Raw genomic sequence first — 23743 nt, 5'->3', positions numbered from 1 at the left:
AATGATCTACAGCAGGACTCAGACTCACTCACATCGTCATCATCATCTTCAATAGCTTCTCCAGTAAAGTATAACACTGATCTTGGGATTATACGCTCTCGTAAGAAGTGACCAATTTCAAAGTCTGCAGCAAGAATAGCTTCAGCATCATCATCCTGTTTAAGAAAAACAAAATGACAAAATTTAATAGCTTTACTATTTAATACGGCATATACGAGACTCTTAGGTTTAAATCATATGAAAAGTAAACTCTCAACTTTGCTTTTAACTTTCTGTCATTTTTAAATTATCTTACATGTGTGATCAAATAGTCATCTACATATGCCCTAGGTTTACAGGTTTTTAATAAATAGAAAATAATTTAGCAGGCCAGGGTATATACTCAAAGAAACTTTGGGAAATAGAAGTGGTTATTGCTTACTTTTTTCTGGCTTAAACGTAAGATAAAAAAGCAACTTAGTTATATGACTGCTATTTTCCCTTATATTAATTATTGAAAACACCAAATGGAATAAATACTAAGAATCTCAGGCTTTCATAAATAATATCAAGTATATGGCACATAATAAAAGACCACAGAGGATCACTTCATAATTCCTAAAAGACAGTACCTAAGCAGCTGCAGAATGCCAAATGAGGAGATACAGTCTTACTTGAATAAAGACTAAGTCAATCAAGATTTCTATTTAATGGCAAAGCACAGCAAAGAAATGGTGCTGACACTATTCAAAATGAAAATGATCCCATTTAAGTCCTATGATACTAAACAATGAGTAAAACATTCTGTGAATTCCATGAGTGTGTATTTTGATTCATCAACATAACCCACTCTAATAAAACAACAACAAACACAAAAAGGGGGAGGGGCAGACTCTGAAGGAAAGAATTCTAATCAGAGGTGCAGGTGTTCTTTTCCTAACTACCAAAGATTGTTTTTTTGTTACCATCAATATTTAGTAGTCTTAAGAAAAAAAAAAAAAAAGAACACAAACTCCACCCCATTCGCTGACATGAAAACAGTGTGAAACTCTTATCTTAATGCTCCTAAAGTAGTTTTTTTTTTTTTTTTCTGGTGAGGAAGATTGGCCGTGAGCTAACATCTTTGCCAATCTTCCTCTATTTTGTATGTGGGATGCTGCCACAGCATCGCCTGATGAGCAGTGTGTAGGTCCGCACCTGAGACACGAACTTGCGACCCCAGGCTACCAAAGCAGAGCACGCAAACTTAACCACTATGCCACTGGGCCAGCGCCCTAAAGTAGTTCTTTTTACCTAAACTTCACATGTTGCTTTACATTCCCCATTTCTGTCCTATAAAAAACATTTTGAGCCAAGCCAGTTATTACTTTTTTCAGGCCAAAATACTACCTGCCTTCGGTAGATCTGGTCTAAGCCTCAGCCAAAACTATTCCAAGTCAAAAGTTTTCAAATACATATAACTTCTAATTCCATATGTGTGTAAAACTATTTAAACTACCTCAGTTAATTTAATTCAAAAACCTGGCCAAAAGAAAACCAAATTCAAAACATACCTAACTTACCCTGCCTGTATAGACTTTTTTCAGGTTGTTTCTCATTCCAGGCTGTATGCCAGGCACATTTCATAGTTCTTGGCTATACAGCCACACACATGAAACCATATTTCCATTGGAATAATAAACACAGAAAGAGTTCTAACCAGAACGTGGTTAGAAGGAGTTTAGTAAATAGCATAAATTACTTAATACCAAAAAAATTCCAGTTTCAACAAGGAAGAAAACTATATATATAGAATTATATATAACTATATATATATATGTTCACTATATATATAGTCTTGAAACACTGAATTCCTCACAGCAATATTTGCAAGTCTTAAGAGAAAAGAAAATCTTTAGCCTTTCAGCATTTCTCAGCAGAAGCACTATAAGCATTTTGAATGGAACAGTTTTTCAAATGCATAAAGGTCTTTCCCATGCAGTGCAAGCCTCAAAACAAAATAGCCACTATCCCACTCCCTGCTTTTGAGAACCAGTCCTTTAATTTCATATACAGTAAACAATTCAACAAATAAACAATTCAGCTTACCAGATCTCCACTCTCAGGAACTGCAAAATTGAGAAGAGAAATTCAAATGAATAAAAAATTAAAGCTTATAATAAAACAATCAACACCCAAATTAAAACATTATTTACCTTCAGGAGGGGCAAAAAAATTAAAGAAAGAGTCATTGGAAACTGTTTTGGTCACAGTACGAACTGTCCCACGTCCCTTGTGTTTCTGCTTCTTCTTAATGGTTTTCAAAGTGACATTCTTTCCTTTTTTCCAATCTATGTGGCACCTTCCAAAAACAAAGAAAAAAAATCATCTATCCCAATTAACACATTACTTTCAATAGCTAGGAGAGCTAAGATTTTTCTAAGAAGATATTATATTTCTTAGATGTTATTATAGATGTTGTTATTAGATGTTATATTTCAAATTTTAGAGGAAAATTTGGTTCAAATGCTTTCTGTAGCAGAATAAATAAGAAAAATTCTATTTCAAAACAAACTTTTTTCAATAAATGTATTTACAATTAATTACCACAAACTCACAATATAATAGATTTAAATGTGCACTCCTTTGGAGAAATATCTGTAATGGTCTATGGGCCAAGGAGAATTTTAGGAAAATGGATAAGCTCTTCTCAGAAAACATTTTACTGAAATGTTTGGAGATAAACGTTATGTACGTATGTATGAAGGACATACACTAGGAAATACCAAATATCAAAAATCATTAAGCAAAAGAAAAACAGATATAACATTCTGTTAAAGTAGTAAAATTAAACTCACCCTGTACAACCCATAATTTCTGGTCCATCAAAAGAAAAGGGATCAGAATCATCTGGCTCTGACCTCATCCTATATGTCTTTGTCAGCACTTCATTTGTGAAATATTCATTGGGTTCAAAGTGAAATTCTAAGACAAAACTCTAAAAAAAAAAGGGAATAAAAACTAATTAAGTTCCTACATAATAAATTTCAATGCTTTAGTAAATAAAGGTTAATCTGTGATTTTTATAAACATATAAAAAATTCTAAGTAATAATGTTTTTCCTACTCTGGGAAGGAGTCTAAAAGCAAAATGAGGCACAAAATAAACTGAATAAAATTTAGTTTAGCTTATACTACTCTTTAGTAACGTGTTAACGAAATAGGTTAGGTACACCTAAATCAACTGACCAAGTCCCCCTTCCTCCCTCCATCCTCACAAAGAGGACTTTAAATCTTAGACTAGACCCTGAGCTTGACAGAGAAAAAGCCCAACCTTATTACATGCAATGTAAGAATCTACTGCCTACAGCTTTGTCCATACTTTAAGTAATATTGGTGGTTTTGGGGAGAAGCTGTTATCTGATATTTCATAATGGTTAAGTGGGGGCCCTCTGAAGTCTTCTGTTTTATGTAATTCCCAGACACATGCCTTTTAATACAGAATAAGCCTTTTCTTATTCATGTTCCCTTGCTATTATTTTTTATCCATTTTTAATCCAGGATCAAAGAGTCACCACTATATTTTGAAACTAGTTTATGTTCAGAGGGAGGAAAAGTTATACTGCATCACAACTATCAACAGCCAAACATTTATTTCCTACCAACAATTAGGAGTACCAAGTATCAGTTTTAATTTCTTTTTACCCCCATCTCTAACCCTTGAATGTCACCTATTTTTAGAAAGTTCCACTTATCTGTAAACATCTAATGTTACAAAATTCAAAATATTTCAGAGTTCTTTTACCATAGGTTGGCCAGCATCTGAGAACTTCACTTTAATGTCTTTCAAGTGCTTCAGAATAGGTTCATCATGTTCCTTCAAATTAAAAAGAAAATTAAAATTAGTATCTAACATAGCATTTTAAGATTAGTGCTCTATTACTGGACAATAAACACTTAACTGACTGAGACATTTTACAGTGAAGTTTTATGTAACAATTATGAACCATAAGACTTACTTCATCATATAGACTGAATAGGCTGAAAAGTACAAAACCAAGTCTAAACAAGGTATGTCTGCTTTAAAAATGTTTTCCAAATATAATGCTGCCTTTTCCTAGCTGCTTCTTGTTCCTCTCCTTCTGACTGATCCTTTCCTACTTTGCTAAACAGAAAGGCAATAAGCAGTCATCGTTTTGAGATCATTTCTTTTTCTTGATGTTAACTTCCAATAATCACAATATAAGGCAACAAGTAATACAATGCAGATGGTAGTAGCTCAACCAACACTTCTGATTAGGAGAGGCAGTTTCCCAGGGAAGGTGACATCTCTGTTGTCTCCCAGAGAAAGTGACAATAGTAAGAGTTACAGATCTTTATATTATTCTTTTAACATGCAAATATCCCTTGGAACAGTTGTTTCAGACTAAAATGGTCTTTTGGGTAAGACAATTGAAACTATAAGTCTCTCCCCCCCACCTCCATACTAAGCCATCTGAAGACAGAAGGCACAGGGCTATGAGCAAGCATCAGACCAAGATGAGCAATTGTCAAACGGACAATTTCTTTATCTAATTTTTGAAAACGAAGCATAATTTATTTAATTACATTAATCAAAGCTGCAATTTGCCTTCTACAGATAACAACTGTTTCAAAAGAAAGCAATCGTTCTATAAAGGTCAACAATGAAAAGACTAGTAGTCATCACAGCCATTTAAATTTCACAGGTTTACCCTTGAGGTAAACTGGTGTTTTTACGAATAAAATTACCTGAACCATATCACTGAGCAAGTCAACATTCTTAAAAACAGTCAACCAAAATTCAGGAATTCCCTTGGGGTCTTCTTTTTCTTCATCCTTTTTCTCATCTTCAATCTTGGCCTTTTCTTTCAGCTCCTCCTTGATAAATCACAGCATACATCATTGAATACCTAGATTAACCTCTTAATAACATCTTACATCCCCTTAACTTACAAGCAGAAATATAGAAATCAACCAACCCTCAATCACTAATTATAACTTTCAGCCAAAAAAAAGTTCTAGTCCAACTGTGTAAGCACTGCTGTTACACACCAAACCTACTTCTCTATAAACACTGCTACTACCATACCCTCCAAAAGATAACCACGAGGACCATGAGCTGCAGGTAAAACAGTTTTAGGGAAAAAAAACTTCAAACTTCACGAAAAATAAAGACTTTTAAGGATAATAAACAGGAAAAGCAAAAGAAATTTAAACCTTGTCCAATGCTTCACCCCTTCATGTTCTCAATCAAAATATTACATTCCTTTAATCAACCAACAATAAAATGCTGGAGAAACAGGGTCATGTAACAGAGCACTGGATTTGTGTCACAACTCTGCCATTTATTAGTTGTGGGCAAGTCACTTAGAAGCCTGCATTTCTTCACTTGAAAAATCGTAACAATCCTTTGCACATCATCATGAAGTTCAAAGGAAAAGTTTATATGAATCTATAAACTTTAAGTACTATAAAAATGTAAGAAAAAAAGTGAATTTGGGTACAGATGGTGCTAGGTTGAAGAGTGGTGGCTCACCTGCACTCACTATCCATCTTACAATAAACAAAGTATCTCCAAGGTATAAAAACACACTAAATTAAAGTTGGTACCAACCGAAATTTCATCTTCCTCATCTGGTTTCCATTCACATTCTTCTTCCGTGGGTTCATAAATTGCATTAATAATCTCAAATCGCTAAAATGATTTAAAAAAAAAAAAAAGGTAGCATAAACACATTGGCATCCAAGCTAAAAACTAGCTGCTTCTCATTAAGGACTCATAGATTTAATTAATGCAAACCACAACTTGAATTGCTATTACTGATAGTTTTCCCAAATATCTCTAATAACCATTTTGCTCAGAATTCTGAAGAAAGTTTGTTCAAATTTCCAGAGCTTTATTATGTTCTCAAATTTTACATAAATAAAACAAAGTACGAGAAATCATTACCTTATCAAATAGAGGCTGATAGAGAACAGCATACTTTCTTTCAAGATCATGAACTTCCTCATAGAATTTGGCTTCTATCTGTGCACATTTAACTTGAAGGTTTTTGAGAGCATTCACTCGTCTTTTAACTACCCTAGGCAAGCTGAAAGATTAGAAAGCACCAGTTACATAGCGTCAGTGAAATGTGATGTTTCTTACACATCACACTTCTTTAATCATACTGAAACAGAAGCATAAAAGTTAGTGAATGATAGCTTTTCTATTTGAAGCAAAAGGTATACTCATTCAAAGTAATTAAAATTGAACAGATAGAAACACATGGACCTCTTAACTATAAAACATTTCAAAAGTGGAAATTTAACCAGGTATGGTAAATCAATAAGAAAATGTAAATTGTATCAACAACCCTAAATCTTTCATTGTAATCAAGTTTAGCATTAAACTTGTCAGTCAGTGTTGGCATCTCAGCTGTAAAATGTAGCTTTTAACATTTAAGATCAAGTTAAAAAGTCATGGAATGACCATCCTAACTCTAACAATGATAACCTGAAATTTTTAAAAATATGTATATTCCCCCTGTACCAGTTATTGTTAGGGGAAAAGAGGGGAGCAGATATCTACATTGGGAAAAAGAACAGTATCCTACACCATTGTTTTCCATTTTAGTCTCTGCATTTAATTTGAATTTGAAATTATACTAAATAAGAATGTAATATTTTATGGAGAGGGAACATGGATTTTTTCTTTAATAACAGCTTTATTGAGATATAATTCACATACTATACAACTCACTACAGGGCATAGGTTTTTTTTAAAAGGTTATATGTACACACCTAGTTTTTGGGCTCCTGGAAGAATGATTCAATTTACGAACCCCTCTACCACCCAAAAAATATTCACACTCAAAATTTACCTAACTTCAGGGAATCTGTGCAACAGATCCAGAATCCAGGTTAGAATTTCCTGCCATAGACAGACAGTTGTAAATCAAATAATTCTCTTACTTAACCATTAATTCAGTTAAGATAATCAGAAGTAAAAAACAAATACCTAAAGATATCAACTTTTTATTTCTTACAATTAAAAGCAAAAAGTTGAACGTTCTGTCAAGGCAGTGAACTAACATGGGCTGCTGGCATCCCCCCACTACTCCACATCTCAAAAAAAAAGAAAAATCAACCCTAGAAACTTTAAGAAGGAAACAACTATTTCAGGCACTCATAAACACACATACACACACACACACACACCATGAGCAACTTCTGAGTAAGACCGAAGGCTGTCTTTAACTCGTACAGGGTGAGCTGCAACCTGGAGCTGGAAGGGGTTGGCCAGAGTGGGTAGCAATGAGGACAGGTTGGAAAAAAACTTTTTTGCAAGAAAGCTTTTTAAGTTCTGTGCTTGCCTTGCCACACTCACTGCCTGTCCCCTTCCCCCTTCACAGAGCCCAATTAACACGAAGAGCTGATGAAAGCTGGACTGGCTCAGAGCACACAAGCACTCACGCCTCCATCCCCTCCAATCCAGGTACAATGGATCACAACCAAGAGAAACTGCCTCCTCCCAAAGCAGCAAAGAAAAACTGCCTGGAATTTTCAGCAAACCTTGAGTCTGAGGTCTCCTTAGGCTCCCCTTCTCCTTAAACTCCACGGAACTGTCAAAAAACCAGAGTCTGATCTTCATTCCTCCCTCAATACTCATTATCCTCCCTCAGTACTCATTATCAGAGTAACTGATATCACCCAGTGTGCCTGAGCTCTAAGTCCAAAACCAGACACTTGAGAAGCACCATTTCTATGAAAGAATGAAATATTTATAATCTGAAGCAGTATTACTAGACAGACTAAGAATTTGAACAAATATGTATATATATTTAAAGAGATGAGGGAAGATACTAACAATATGAAACAAGCCCAAGAAATCTAAAACAAGGTGGGAATATTAAGTATGAAATACAGTAACTAAAATAACAAATAGGATAAACAAGATAAGTTCAACTGAAGAAAAAGTCCATGAGGTCGAAAAGCTCTCCAGAAAGGCACCAGAAAAGTCAGACAGAAAAGCTATGAGATATGGATGACAAATGTAGCAACAGCTGAAAAACAGAGAAGTGGCCATCTGAAGAAATGAAAATAAATTTCTCAGCATTAAAGCAATATCAAAATCCTTACTCTAACCCATAGACATGTTAATGAGACTTATGAATGTCAAAGTCAAAAGAAAATTCTAAAGGTGCTCAATGGAAAAAAAGCAAATAACCTACAAAGGAAAAGGACTCAGACTGACATTAGGCTTCAAAAGAAAACACTGTACACAAGAAATGATGTGAATTTTTTAAGATATTTAAGAACTTTGAACTGACAATTTTATGTCAAACTATTATTCAGACATGAAAGCAAAATAAAAATTGTATGAGGTATACCAGGCTTCAGTAAGTATGCCACAGATACTCATTATACTCATTAAAAATAATTTTTGAGGAAGTAAAAAAAAAAAAAACAAATCCAGTAGATGCTATATATAAGGTATGGGTGGGTCAAATATCTTGGTAAATTTTACTGATGCCTTGAAGGAAAAAACAGAGGACTAGAGGAATTATTGGTAAATTTAAGAAATCAACAGGGATAAATAAACTTATGTATTAGGTTATGAACCACTTTACCATAATAACAAAAAAGAGAATGTATTAACTTTAAAACCAGCAGAAGAAAACTTGATCTAGCCAACGGAAAGCAGGAAAGGAGAAAAAAAATAAAGTACAATAAATTAAAAAATAAGAAAAGATGGCAGCAATTAAGTCCAAAAAAACAGCACCACTTTCAAGAAATGTAGAATTTGAAATTACTAATAAGGAAGTAAACATTCACACTGGAGTAAGACACAAGGGTGGAAAAAGACATGCCAGGTAAATAACCAAAAGAAAGCTGGGGTAGCTACCTTACCATCAGACAAAACAATTTATGACACAATCCAAAACTGACAATTACAGGGAGAAACAGATCAATCAAGTGGAGATTTTTAACACAACTTTTCCAGAAACTGTTAGATTAAGCAGACAACCAATCAATAAGCAGAAATCAAGAGATGCTGAACAATACAATTAATAAGTTTGAGCTATTAATTTCAGCATATAGATCTTCACTGAGCCACAAAACATTACAAAAACAGATTAAGGCCATAAAAGATACAGATTAATTTTTTTTTAAATCAAATGAACTAAAGCATTCAATTAAAGAAAGAAGACTAGAGCAAACACAAATAAGAAGGAAATAACATTAAAGCCAGAAGAGCAGCAATAATAAACAATATGGAAACGAAAAATCAAAAAGCTGGTTCTAAAAGACATTAATAAGATTGAGACAACTGGTAAAACTAATTAAGATGCAAAATACAGACCAAAAGGGAAAATAATCACACATTTTTAAAACATGAATTACACACTAAACAATTTGAAACCCAGATAAAACTCACATATTTTAAAAGAATATAGAACTCCAAAATTGGCACAAGAGAACCTGAAGAAGTCAATTAGTATAAAAAAAGAAAAAAGAAAAATTCCCCAAAACCTCTAGTTGCCAAATACCAAAGGCCCAAGTCAATTTTTAGAACAGTTCTACCAACTGTTCAAGGAACAGTTAATTCCTATCTTATACAAGCTATTCCCGAAAACAGGGAAAAAAGTAAAAGCAGCACTGTTCATTTCATTAGGCAGCTGAAATCTTGACTCTAAAACCAGGGGATAGAATTACCATCCCCTGAAGGTTTCTTTATTATATATGCACACACAAGCTCATTTCACTAATGAATAGGGACTTAACTTATTAACTACCCAACTCAACAGTCTAACAATAATACAACGTGATTAAGTTTATTCCAGGAATGCAAGGCTAGTTTGATATCCAAATATATATTTCCAAGGATATATATGTACTTAACAGATTCAAAGAAAAAGTCAAAAGACCATCTGAATTGATACAGAAAAAAGGTCATAAAAAATCAGACACCAAATTTAATGGAGAGATCTTATATCCATTCCTGGTTAAGACTGGAAGTAAGAAAAAGATGCCCATTCTTAATGCTAATATTTAACATAGCACTGAAAGTCCTGACCAATGTTCTAAAGAAAGAAAAATAAACATGCAGTGTGGTGTAATGTAGAAGATTAGAGCTAAAACTGTCATTTGCAGATAAGATCTTGCTTATGGTAGAAAAAAATAGAACAAATTACGCAAGTTTAGCAAGATTTCTGGATATAAGATCAACTCAAAAAAAAAATCAATAGCACTCCTCTCTACAACAACAGCAGCCAACGAAGATACAATAAAAAATAAGATACTGTTCAGAACAGCAACACAACTAAAGTATACAGGAATTAACCAAGAATATACTTTGACCAAAACTTCATAATAAAGGACACAGAATATGATCTGAATAAACAGAAGGATATGGATGAGACAACTTATTATTAAAAAGTTGTAATTCTCCACCATGTTTACATATTCAATGTAATTCCTATCAAAATTTCAGGTTTTTTGTTTGTTTTTGAGAGAACTCGGATAAACTTACTGTCAACCATACATGGGATAAAGGTCTACAGATGGTTAGGACAACCTTAACAGTGTGTTCTGTAGGGGGTCAGGGGTGGTTGAAGAAAGCAACTCACCTTGGCAGATATTAAGACATACTATAAATCCACAGTAAATAAGTGTGACAAAGGCAAAAGAACAGACAAAAAGACCAATGAAATAGAAGAGTGCTGCTCAGAGACAAACACAGGTGTTTATAAGAAACTGATATGCAATAAAGGTGGGGTAGGATAAATGGGGGAAGAATGAACTGTTTAGTGAAGTGTTATGAAAACTAGCTCACTAAAAAATAAACAGAAAAAAAGGAACTAGATGCCTATTTATACCAACTAAAAGGTGGACTCTAGAGGAGTTAAAGACCTAAAGATGAAAGGTAAAACTAGTCAATAGGAAATGGAGAAAGAACTAGGAAGAACTTCTTAACTTCAAAACAAACAATAAGGCAAAAATATAACGAACATAAAAATTAAGGATTTATGTTTAATGGAGGCTGCTATGGATAAAGTTAACAGAAATGACACAGATTATTTACAAAGCCTAAAATTGATAAGGGATTAACACCTAGAATACATAACTCCTGCAAAACAAGAAAAAGACAGTCAATTCCAATAGAAAAATGGGCAAAGGGTATAAATGAGCAACCTAAAAGGCTCACAATCATTATGAAGAGAAGCTCAAAACCCATTAGAAATCAGAAAATACAAATAAAACAAAATGAGCCTCTATCTCTTACACTGTTAAAAACAAAAGAACTATAAAGCTGAATGATTCCAACTGTTGGCAAGGATACAAGAATAAAGCAACCTTCATTCACTGGATACAGTCATTCTAGAAAGCAAGCTAGAAGTACTTAAGGCTTGCATACCCCATAACTAGCAATTCCATTGCTAAGTACATATCCCCCCAAAATTCTTACACAGTTCCTTAAAAGGATATGCACAAGGATGATGACTCCAATGGAATCTGATGAAGCTTGGAGGAAATCTAAGTGTCCATCAAAGAAAAAGGGTGTAATAAAACATGGCGGACACGCATCATGGACAACTAGGCAACATTAAAAAGCTACTGACTAGAGAGATACATATAGATAGCAACATGGATGATCCTAAAATCATAAAGCTATGTAAATTTGGGCTGCTATTAATGATTTCTATCACCAATGAAATTTTTAAAATCTTTATTTCTTCTAATTTTGTGCATTTCTAACAAACCTCTAAACAGATCTCAGAAACAGTTAAGATCAGTATACTTCCTGTGGAGATTAACAAAAATCAACTTTTTTAAAAGACCAACTCTAAATTGGTGGTACATAGCAAAATTTTAAACTCCCAATAACCCTTTACTAGATACTGACAGACATTAGCTTTCCCCTATTACTTAAATTAAGTCCCAGATGGTCTTAAAAATAGATACACCTGCAATGTTGATCATAGAAAGATAAATAAGGACTATGAAAAAGAAGAACTTGTACCTTTCAATGTATCCTGTTGGTGTTTCTACCAGACCATCAAGTCTTTCTTGAAGGGCTGCAAGAATCTGAGGATTTTGCATCATCTGAACAGTCAGCTGACGCGCTTTAAGAAAAAAAGGGGGGGCATCGAAAGAAGGATTTTATGAAAATGTATTACGTCAATTTAATAAGGACAATCCAATCATGAAGTTTTCCTAATCAGCCCTTAAATCACTGGTATGAGAAGAGGTGAGCAGCAAGCTAAGGAAAATTCACTCTAGGAAAAGCCAATGTGCAGGGAAAGTTCAGATTCCTAATGATCTCTAATGCACACCACTTCTCAAGGCCACTGCCACAACTACTATGAACAATATCCTTTCTCTTCTACTGTCTTGTGTTTTACCCACCTGCCATTTTGGGAAGCTCAAGGCTTCATCCAGATGCCTATCTATTACTCTTGATAATCCTTTGAAGGCAGACAACACATATCAGAAAACTGCAAATATAGTGACAGTTTCAAGCCTGGGAGAAAGATGGCAGAGTGGGTGACCTGAATATTTGTTTGACGCATGTATAATGTGCTTGTGTGTATGTGAATAGAGAAAGTTAATAGTTGAAATAGTCAAAGGCTGTAACTAATGCCAAACAAAATTTAGTTATTAATGGCATCTAAAAATTACACAATCCAAAAATAAGCTACATTTATGCAAAACAAATTATTTTGCTCTTATCTTCTTTATCAGACATCACACAAAATTGCCATTAACTTTCCCAATTATGTTTTTAAAGGTCAATTTACTTCTAATATTAATTTGATTATTGGATGATGTACAGTTGTGATAACCCACATGCTTTTAGAAATATCAATATCGGCCACTAAGGATACAGTCCTGTACCTTTTAAGAAAATGTTGCAAGACGAAAGCTGAGGCTAGAAATTCAGTAGTCGTTTCATAATTAACCTTATGCCGGCTTAAAAACGAAAAGTTGATTCATCTAGTACCTTAATATTCTTGGCCCATATCTACAGGGCATAACCAAAAGCAGTATAATCCCCTACCACCATCACTACCTTTTAAAATTATTTGCTAAAGAAAATTTTGAGTGATTTTGTCTACATTTAATAAATGTCTCTTTTGGTCTTTGGTTGGAATAGATTTAAAAAGCAGACATTTCTACATATTAAATACTCAACATTTTCAAATAAGTCTAAGCTAATCTTATTTGTTTAGAAGCACCACCAAAAACAACTCCCACCACCATCTGTAACATTTCTAAATTCAGACAAAACTCATGGAGAGCTGTTTGACACAGCTATACCATGTCACTCCAGCAGTAGAGGGTATACACAGTGACTTCTGATGGGTCACCATATCCATACCTTCCTCCCTTACTACCACTCCAACTCCATCTTCCCCTCCTTTCCTCCCTCCCTCCACCCCTTCACACACACACACACACACACACACACACACACACACACACACACACACAGAAACTGTTATTAAACTGGAGGTATGGGCCAGTGGGTCAAGTGGACAAGGATCCAAAAAAAGAACGGTATTTATTACTATCCTCCAGAAGACATGTGCCAGTAATCACCGGTTCCTGAAGTAACTTAAAATAATACCTTTGATTTTTGTTTCTTCACCAGTTTCTTCTTCTTCTACTTCTTCAACATCATCCAAATCTTGATCAAGTTCAGACTGTTCTTTGCTACAATATCACAGTATCACACCAAGGTTCAAATGTACCAATTACAAAAAAAAAAAAAAAATTATAGTAGAAAAACTTCAATCCATTTTCTAGGTTAATATGCCTCTTTCAAAAATATGAAATAGGAAATCCAAAACGTAATTCAGTTTGCTTTCTAACTTCATTTGTAAACAAGTACAAATAGGAAGTACTTAAAATTTCATTTAAAAGCATATGGTCAAATATAAATTTTATACTTCAAGCTTTTAAAATGTGATTTGATAGGTTTTGGTTCAGAGGATGTGATGTCAGGAAGTACGTGCTTTCTACCCAGTATCTGTTGATTTCACTCTTCTTAGTAACAGCACTCTTGATTTTATACGGCAATACACCAAACTAAAAAGTCTCCATTTCCCAGCCTACCTTTTAGCTAAATGTAGCTATGTGACTATGTTTTGGCAGTGAGATAAAAAGCAGTAGTGTGAAACTTTGACGAAGCTTCCTTTATAGGATGGTAAACAGCTGGGAGGCCTTTTTGATCATGCTCGCTTCCTATAATAGGAATGTGATGGCTAGAACTCCAGCAGGAATGTTGGACCATAACAATCACAGAAAATGGAAGTCACTAGCTAAGAAAGAAGGAGTTTGAAAAAAGAGAAGGATTCTGGATCCCTGATGGCTGTCGAGTGACCACATCAGCCTGTACTCACTATCTTTGGACTTTCTTCCTTTTTCTTTACTTCATAATGGAGATACGGAAGAAAAGTAAAAGTTAAGAAGACCTGAGTCTACTTCATGCTTAGAGAAAAGCCAGAAGAATGGCACCAATGAAAGAGAAGATAAAAACTAATAAGTTAATATTCTTCCCATTTCATCTTAAAAATCTAGTTTTTGAACATGAGATTACAATCAGCATTAAAAGGGGAATAAGGATACCTAAGTCAATACACAGGTCACCATACAATTCCTTGTGTGATTTTACATTTTAATATTTGGTCTAAACAAAGCAAATTTTATTTTCATACAGGGATAAACACTATCTAATTTTCATATAGGAACAAGTACAAAAAAGGTCAACTGTATTCTGCTGGCAAAATTTATGTTCCTGTCAACTAAGAAAAAAAAAAAGCCTTCCCAGCAGAAACGATACAGATTATTTCTGGAGTATCTTTGACTTAATATTCACTTAAGCATACTTAGAGTTAAGGGCAGCCAACTAAAAACATGGAACAGCTCTTCCTCCAGTGTCATTTCATTCAATCATTTACTGAACATCTAAATCTTAATGCTTTACAACAAGGGTCCAGAAACTAGGTCACATGGTCAAATCCAGCTCACTAGTATTTTTGTAAATAAAGTTTTATTGGAACACAGCCCCATTAAGTCCTTTACGTATTGTCTATGGCTGCTTTTGCACTAAAACAGTAGAGCTGAGTAGCTGCAAGAGACCATATGGCCCAAGATGCCTAAAATATTTAGGATCAGGTCCTTTACAGAGAAAGTTTGCTGCTCCTGCTTTAAAGAATGAGAATACCCTCTTTGCTCTCACCCTCCCATGGCTCACAGGCATCCAAAATTTGAAAATGGAGGGGAGTGGGGGGGGGGGGTCAAGCTATCACAGCCAACTAATTCTTTTTTCAAAGTTTAAAATAAAACAAGCATTTCAAGGTTAGGATGGTAGATTGCATACTCATCCAATCTTAATCCTTCCAAAATCCCCCCCTAGAATTATGATACAGGGGTTTTTAAACAAACACAGAAGGACAAGGAGATAAAAAGCAGCAACTTTACTGAGAACTGAAATCTAAGTTGGCAGAGGGGAAAGCTGAGAACCAGTCCAAACACAGAATCTTAAAAAGGACACTTCCAGAACCAAGGCTAGGGGATGAAGGTGGATAAAACAGGGAGTACTAAACAAAAACTGACAAGCAGTTAAATCCTCAGATCTTCTCCTTCATTCTGAACTATGACAGTTCCTTCTCTGGAAAGGGTTAAACTGAGAGCTCGGACTAGAGGACCACAGTTAGACAGGACAACATACACACTAGAATGCTGAATGTAGAGACCCCTTCCTAGCTGCCTTCTGCTCATCTGGCTCCTGGAATACCGGAAGCCGATCTTTACCCAAACACTCTTCCCTGAGGTATCTGATCAGCTCAGACAAAAATACCATTTTGACACCAGAGATTCTCACAACAAATGCCCATCCTGATGATTACATTAAAATTCTAAATTGACAAGCCTCCCTCTCCTCAACACTCAAATTTTCCAATCAAGTTTTTAAAAACATTCTTCAACTGTGCATTTCCCCCCACCCCAATCTTAATGAGCAAACAACCATGTATTGCCTCCTATTTGAGGAAAGCTCTTACATTGAGACCAAAACAAGGGAGGAAAAATAATTTAAGCACAAACAGACTATACAGGGGAAAGAAACATCCAGAGGAAAGATATTACAACCAATGAAATAAGAACAAGATGCTATAAAAACAGGAACAGAGAGCAAAGGAGCTCTTGAAAACTAAAACAATAGAAATTTAGAAACTCAATACAAGAGTTAAAAGATCAAGTTTCTTCAGCTTTGCCAGAAAGAAGAGCAAAGAGATAAAGACGGAAAATAGGACAAAAGGTAAATAGAAGAACCAGTCCAACATATAACATAACAGGAGCTCCAGAAAGAGAAAATGGAAACAAGACAATCAACAAAATAAGTCAAGAATTCCCCCCAAAAGTGAAAGCCATCGAGCTGCCAGACTGAAAAGGTCCACTACCAAACATCTAACACTAGGATAAAAAAAAAAAAACAGACCTAAGAATGTGAAAATTTCTGAACTCCGAAGCCAGAGCAGCTTCCAGAAATAGCTATCTATATATGTATATGTTTAAAAAAAGTGCCACATCCAAATGATCAAGAATTATAATGACTTTGGACTTCAACACAGCAACACTGCAAGGGGGATGACAATGGAGCAATGCCTTCAAAATTCTCAAGAAAAATGATTCCCAAATTAGAATTCTATACCCTATCTATCAAGCACAAGGGTAGAATAGTCATTTTCAGTCATGCCATATCTCAAAATAATTTACTTCCCTCATACTCTTCAAAGAAGGTCCTAAAGAACCAAAAAAAAAAAACAACATGGGATATAGCAAACAGCAAACCCAAGAGAGGAGAAACAAAAGGAAACCCCAGGAAGACAGTAAAATCAGATCCACAATGACAACAGTTTAACCAAGGTTAAGCAATTTAGATGGGAGCAGTGTGATTCAGGAGACAATCACTTTGAGAGCCATCATCACTAAAATGCCTGCTGCCATACTGAAGACAGCAGGCATAGGAGGATTGGCCAGTTTCTTATATGTACTGTCATGCTTAACGACAGGGATAGGTTCTGAGAAAAGCGTCATTAGGTGATTTCATCATTGTGTGAATATCAGAGTGTACTTACAAGAACCTGGATGGTATAGCCTACTACATGCCTAGGATTATACTAAGGTTAGTATCTTATGGGACCACTGTCATAAATGCAGTCTGTCGTTGACTGAAATGTCATTATGCGGCATGTGACTGTACTTGAACATGGTGCCCTGTGCTCGTTTCCTGCCCTCCCACCTCCATGCTCTGCTGCCTACTACAGCTGTGGATAGTCACATCATAGCCCCCCATCCCCATATTTAACCTACTGTTTAAACCTACTCCTGAGCTGGCAGGCTACTGAGAAATTACAATAGACAGCACGGCTCATCCCATTCTCCCTGACCATATTTCTGCAAGACATCCATCCACACTAGAACCCTGCCAGATGCCAACTTCATTAAACCTACATTTCCAGGATGCATGACCTTGTCCACTGACTTCTCCAAAATAAGCCCTTCTAAAAGTCTCCGGACAGCTGAAGCCAGACTATGACCCAAATAGTCTCTTTTGCTTTTTATTTTCCTTCCTTGGAACCCTCAACTAATAGTGGTAATATTCCTTTATTCTTTACACAGCTAAGTTTGTGACTGCCATTCAAATTTTCAAAATTAAACACTGATTAAGAGTCTGTAAGTGGTAAAACTCTAAATAAAAACAAAGAAATGAATTAGACAAAAGCCAAGATGGTGCTTTCACCTCTGGAGAGGTAAGGTGCAGGATGCAATCGAGAAGGGGCACACAGGGCTTCTAATGGTAATGCTTTATTTTTTAAACTTGTGTACAAGCGCCCTACTATTCTTTAAACTCTACATATACATCTTATACACTTTTTATCTTGTATGTATGATATATTACAATGTAAGCAGTAAAATCTTTGGGAAATACATATATGGTAAAAATGAATTCTGCAAGTATTTATGATTCATTATTGGGCTCAGCACTTTCCTAAGAATAAACACTGACAAATGGTTTACTATATTTATGACAGTGATTATATATACTATATTTTGTCTTGGATACACTGTACCCAACTTTTATAATAGTAGGTACGAAGCATTACTTATTACATACATTTTCATAATACATAATTAGTACTGCTGTTAACTATATCACAGTACAAAGTGATGCCAAATTGCTGAAAAAAGAACCAACTCTCTGCCACTTACTTGTCAATGTCTGCCATGTTGTAAGAACTCCAAATATCTATGGAGAGAAAGTCAATGTTAAAAAAAAAAAAAAGGCATATGATTTATTTAAAATCAATAAAGATATTTGAAGCCAAAATCCTTTAAATCAATACCACGTTGAAAACTATCCCAAGAAGAAATGTATACTCCCATTAAAAAAGCATCAGTGTTAAGAAAACTCACGGAACATACCGACTTTCACAGTAGTCACCAAAGTAACTTTCAGAGGATACTGCTTTAAAAAAGTAAGTTACTACTAGGCATTTAGAATCTATCGTGTTAAGGACTTTATTTATAGTACTGTTGGTAAAGAATCCGATGTACATTAGAATCACAGAAAAGGAACAATACAAAGGGTCTTTGTTCAAATCCCTTTAACAACCACGAATAGTCAATTTTTGCCTAAATTTTTAGGCTACTTAGTACCTCACAGAATAAACCCACTTCATTTTTAACAGTATTAATTTTTATCAAATTCATTAAAAAGCCAAAATCTGCCACCTACTGTACTCATTATGCAGCCCCCCCCCGAGATCTTCTTAAAAAAAGTTTAATAATCTTTGTATCAAATGTCAGCCTTTAAACTACTTAATAACAGTTATAAAGCTCTGGATCCCAACTATGTCAAGTAAACCTTCCCCATCTCTTCAAATATACCTCATGTCACATCTCTGATAACCACCACTCACCCAGTCTACCCTGGATATGCTGGCACACTGTCAACAATCAGACAGACCTCAATACCACTAGAACTCAACCGAGTGTATCCTAAGTTCTTTCTCACTATAAGATTAGTATTACCTTAGAGAAAGTATTAGAAAGCCAAAAGTTAAGGTAAAATGTGTTACATTCAGGCAGGAAAACAGCTGAACGCCATAGGTAATGCACAAATTACTAAAAAAACAAAATTTAAATCAAGTTTAGAATCACACATTAAAATCAAGTTTTTATCTTTTAAAAATTAAAATATTACTCTCTAACTCACAAAATGGTACATGATTCCCATACTAACATGCTTAATATGCTTATTACTTAAAGAGTTAAGAGTTACTGAGTCAAGGGCTAATATTTCGAACAGTATTGCTGATGCAATATCCATCCTTGAGACAAATTATAGAGGAAGTATTTCTTCCTAATGTATCCTACTCTATTTTTAAATTTCTTCTATTTGCCTTAAATAATTCCTAATTGCACTGATAAATTTCTCTAGTGCTGCTGGGTAATTAGCCAGCATTAACAAAATCACATAGCAAAAAATATGAAGAAATATGAATTCAAAAATAAGAAAAATACTGAATCTTATTAACCAAAGAAATGCAAGTGGGATTCTAGTTTGTCTATCAAATCAGCAAGGATCTTCTTTTAATGCAGGGAAAATTGTAGTGAATATGCATGCTTAAGTATGGCTAGTGTTCCTATAAACTACCACCCTTCTGGAGAGCAATTTGGCCACAGGAATAGCAAAAGCCTTAAATATCTCCATCTCCAGTCTTAGTTATTCACTTACGAGAATCTATGATGAAAAAAATTATATGAAGAATCTAAGGGCCCATGCTTTTCATGTTCGCCTAAAATGTTCCTCCAAAAGCCTAGTTTTAACAAGTCCTATACACCCTTTGGCTCTCAGCTCAAAAGTTTTACTTCTTCAGAGATGCCTCCTCCAACCTGTACATTCTGGTTAAACAAAATTTCTTGGTTGTACACTCCTATAAAGCTCTATTTCTTTCTATCATAAGATGTCTCAAGTTTGTAGTTGTAAATTACTGTGATTATTTGACTAAGGTCTGTCTCCCCCAACTGATCAGATGACAAGATTCACGATTACAGGGATCACACCTCCTTTTGCCAATCACTGCCACTGTATCCTTCAGGGTAGTACACAAAGTGTGTGTGCGTGTGTGTATCTATATATACACATTTATAGATACACATACACATATGTCAGCTACAACTAATTACTTATCTCATCAAAAATAAACTTAGTATATACAGCAAGGAATGTGCATACAATGGAATGCTTTGCAGTCAAAAATGAAGCAGATCTCTGAGTTGACATGGAAAGAGCACCAAAGCAGGAGTCAAGGATGTATGATAAAATCCAATCTGGATATGAAATATATATATATGAATATGCATGCTCATATACCCACAAACTTTCTTATGAACAAAACATTTCTGGAAAGATACACCTGAAACCTAAGTTTTTACCTAAGTTTTACCAGTAGTTACCTATAAGAAAGACAAGACTGGGAGTAAATGAGAACTTATGCTTCATTCTGTATTATTTGGTTTTCCCATACACAGACACATACTTAATAATATTTTGGAATTTGCTGAGTTGAACACATAGTGTCTAGTAAACCCAGCAACTATCAAAAATACAAAACAAAAAATCTCCCGAAACTTCTAAATTCAAATTTTTATAACATTTTAACATGTTCACAGAAGAACGGGTACACTGCTACTCTCAGTGTCCACTTCGTGGCATTACATTTAGAATTCAGACTCCTACAATGCAATTCTCTTGATTCTTTATTAAAGAGGATTCTAGCAGAACAGGATAGCATTTACTTCTTCAGAGATGCCCTCTCCAATCTGCCCATCCCGGCTAAATCAGATTTCTTGGTTGTACACACTTTCGTTGTTTAAAGTAGGCCTAATTTCGTAGTCAGATCACTTGGTTTGACACCAGCTTTGTAGCAATCTAGCTCAGGCAAACAACTTCTGGCCTTATTTCATCATCTACAAAAAGTAGGGAAAAATTGTTCCCTCACTGGATTGTTCTTATTAAGAAAGAAATTCACGTAAAAGACTTAACTTGTGTTGACACCTATTAAATACTCAATAAACAAAAGCTATTTTTTCATTCTGTCCATTTTGCTATCATAGGGTCTGTGTTTCTGCAAAATAATCAGCTGAGTTGCTAATGTTAAGATGTCAGCATTAGAGGAAACGGGTAAGGGGCATATGGGAACTCTCCAAACTACCTCTATGCCTTTCCTGTAAATCGAAAATTACAAGTAAGTTTACTTAAAAAAAAAGAGAGTCCCATAACCAGACACTGAACCAACAGGTCTGAGGAAGTGGACCCAAAAATCTGCGTACTAAACAAGAAACCTTGTTTCTGAGGCAAGCAGTCTCACAAAATCAGATCTTACTGAGAAACACAGGTTTAGGTTAACATCTACATTTATTTTTTTACTGTAGTCAACAACATTAAATAAAATCAATGAGAACTTTATTTATCAGACATGAAATTGCTTTCTACGAAATCTGAAGAATTTCCATTCCTGGTAGTGACAAGCTAGATTATGCAGACCAACTCTACCGATAAAAAATAATTGAAAGTACAGAATAAAATATTTGTTAAAATCTTCAAAGTATGGAAAATGCTAACAACATAGTAAGGAATTACTGACCCAAAAACGAAGGCAAAACAAGAAGCAAAAGACTAAGCAGAAGGAAGCCACTTTTGCCTTGAGGGCAACTGCCAATATCAAATGTGACCTCCTGGGGGGTGAAATCAAAAGCCCTGGGCCTATCCAGGGTGGGGAATCTCTATAGCAACCCTCCCAAATTAGGCAGGAACCCCAAAGTGCTATATTCTCAGGGATAATAAACCAGTATTACTGGAGAAAACCCCAAATTCACCTCATCAGTGTTGCCCCCAAAACCCCAAGCTATGACTTAGAGTGTTCTGTCTGCTAGTATTCCTAGGCACCTGCATATCCAAATGTAAGTGAAAGGCACCTTCATCCTAGACCTCAAATAATTCCATACAAGTAATTTTCAAGACCAAGAGGAGCAAGAGAAAAGAATACAACAGAAACCAGCCCTACAAAGACTTAAATATTGTCAAAAAGACTACAGACAAACTTATAACTACAAACAGAGACAAAAACAACCATGCTTGCTACGTTTGAAAACAGTGTCTGCAGCAGTATCTGCAAGGAACAGTCATCTATTAAAGGCAATACAGCAAATTTGGCAAAGAACTAAATAAAACTTCTAGAAATAAAAATAATGGAAATCAAACTAAACACACAAGTTTAACAGTAGACTAAACACAGCTAGAGAGAGAATTAGGTGAGCTGGAAGCAAGCTTAGAAGAAATCTTCCAAAATATGCAGACACTAAAGGATGGAAAATACTTCTAACAAAGTTAGAAGACATTTTAGGACTCAATAAAGTGTAACAATGATTTAATACAAGTTTTAGGAGTAGAGAAGAGAATAGGCAGAATATTTAAAGAAATTGACAGCTAAAAATTTTCTAGAACTAATGTAAGATAGCTCTACAAATCTCAATTAGGATAAATAAAAAAGAAATCCACTTAGACACAGCAGTGAAAAGGGAAGACACCGAAGACAGAAGTTATCACAAAAGCAGAGAAAAGACTTAGATTAACTTCAAGGGCACAAAAGACTGACAGCTGTTTTCTCTTCAGTAATAGACACCAAGAGACAACAGAATATGCTGTAGTGCTTAATGTGTTGAAAATAACAAGGATCTTACAATACTATACCCAACCAAAACATCCTTTTAGAACGAAGGTGAAACAGACACTTTCAGGCAAAAATATCTCCAGCACTCTCACTAGAAAACTCTGTAAGCATATTCTTCTCGAAGAAGGCAAGTGATCCCAGATGGAAGGTCTAAGATACAAGAACAAATGAGGTGCAAAAAGGATATATCTAAATAAATATTTTAAAAGAAATATCACCACTGTGTGTTAGAAAATGTAAACTACCACAACATTAAGTCAGTGGAGAGGATAAGAGGGGACAACATGGATTAAAATATTCTAAAGTTCTTAAGTATACATGTTCTAATTTCCAAAAGATTGGAAACCGAACATATAACTTCCAAAGTTGAAGAAAAACCATTAAAATATTTTTTTCATCAACCTAAAAGAAAAATAGGTTGGACAAATGGAAAGCACAAAAAAAATCAGACTTAAACCACAGTAATTACATTAAATGTAAATCTACTAAAGGCTCCCATTAAAAACTGTCAGACTAGCTTTAAGAAAATCCAACTACATCCCATTTATGAGAAACACATCTATAACATAATGTTATATAGTTTCAAAGTAAAATAAAATCCTAACCAAAAGGAAGCTGGTATCACTGTACTAACATCAGGAAAAATAGACTTTAAGGAAAAGCATTACTAGAGATAAAAAGGTCACTATATAATGAAAGGTTCAACTCACTACCCAATATATACAATATCTCAATGGAAAGACATGCTTCATAACATGACCCAAGACAAATCTTAACCTGAGAGCTTGAACACAAAGAAAATCTTCCCTCAGAGAAAGAGTAGGAAAACAAGTGATTCCATCAGACCATAAACTGATCATTTTGTGGTCTCATAATTGCTAGATGTCCAGATACGTGCTATCAAATAACTTACCATTCCAGGAAACCTGATTCTGAATAAGTTCTCCCTACTTTCAATGAGAAGTAAAGAAAGCT

General features: G+C 34.8%; 1 protein-coding gene across 4 annotated transcripts in view; it reads right to left on the bottom strand.

Moving 5' to 3' along the window:
* Positions 1 to 23743, bottom strand: part of NAP1L1 (nucleosome assembly protein 1 like 1) — a 31163-nt gene that overhangs the window by 2898 nt on the left and 4522 nt on the right. For 3 of the 4 annotated variants that reach the window (XM_004417882.3, XM_014794845.2, XM_004417883.3), the window contains exons 2-12: positions 18243 to 18279; positions 13594 to 13679; positions 11986 to 12088; positions 5929 to 6070; positions 5593 to 5673; positions 4728 to 4856; positions 3763 to 3834; positions 2817 to 2956; positions 2175 to 2320; positions 2068 to 2087; positions 33 to 155 (exon numbers count right to left, since the gene is read on the bottom strand). In XM_004417882.3, the coding sequence (XP_004417939.1) occupies positions 33 to 155; positions 2068 to 2087; positions 2175 to 2320; positions 2817 to 2956; positions 3763 to 3834; positions 4728 to 4856; positions 5593 to 5673; positions 5929 to 6070; positions 11986 to 12088; positions 13594 to 13679; positions 18243 to 18259 (1059 nt within the window). In that variant the 5' untranslated portion in view covers positions 18260 to 18279. The remainder of the gene's footprint in view (positions 1 to 32; positions 156 to 2067; positions 2088 to 2174; positions 2321 to 2816; positions 2957 to 3762; positions 3835 to 4727; positions 4857 to 5592; positions 5674 to 5928; positions 6071 to 11985; positions 12089 to 13593; positions 13680 to 18242; positions 18280 to 23743) is intronic. The other variant, XM_004417885.3, reaches the window with a different exon arrangement.

Source organism: Ceratotherium simum, chromosome 25, assembly GCF_057802395.1.
Source record: "Ceratotherium simum simum isolate JZ-2026a chromosome 25, ASM5780239v1, whole genome shotgun sequence".
NCBI lineage: Eukaryota > Metazoa > Chordata > Mammalia > Perissodactyla > Rhinocerotidae > Ceratotherium > Ceratotherium simum.
This window is presented reverse-complemented; position numbering and strand designations above follow the sequence as displayed.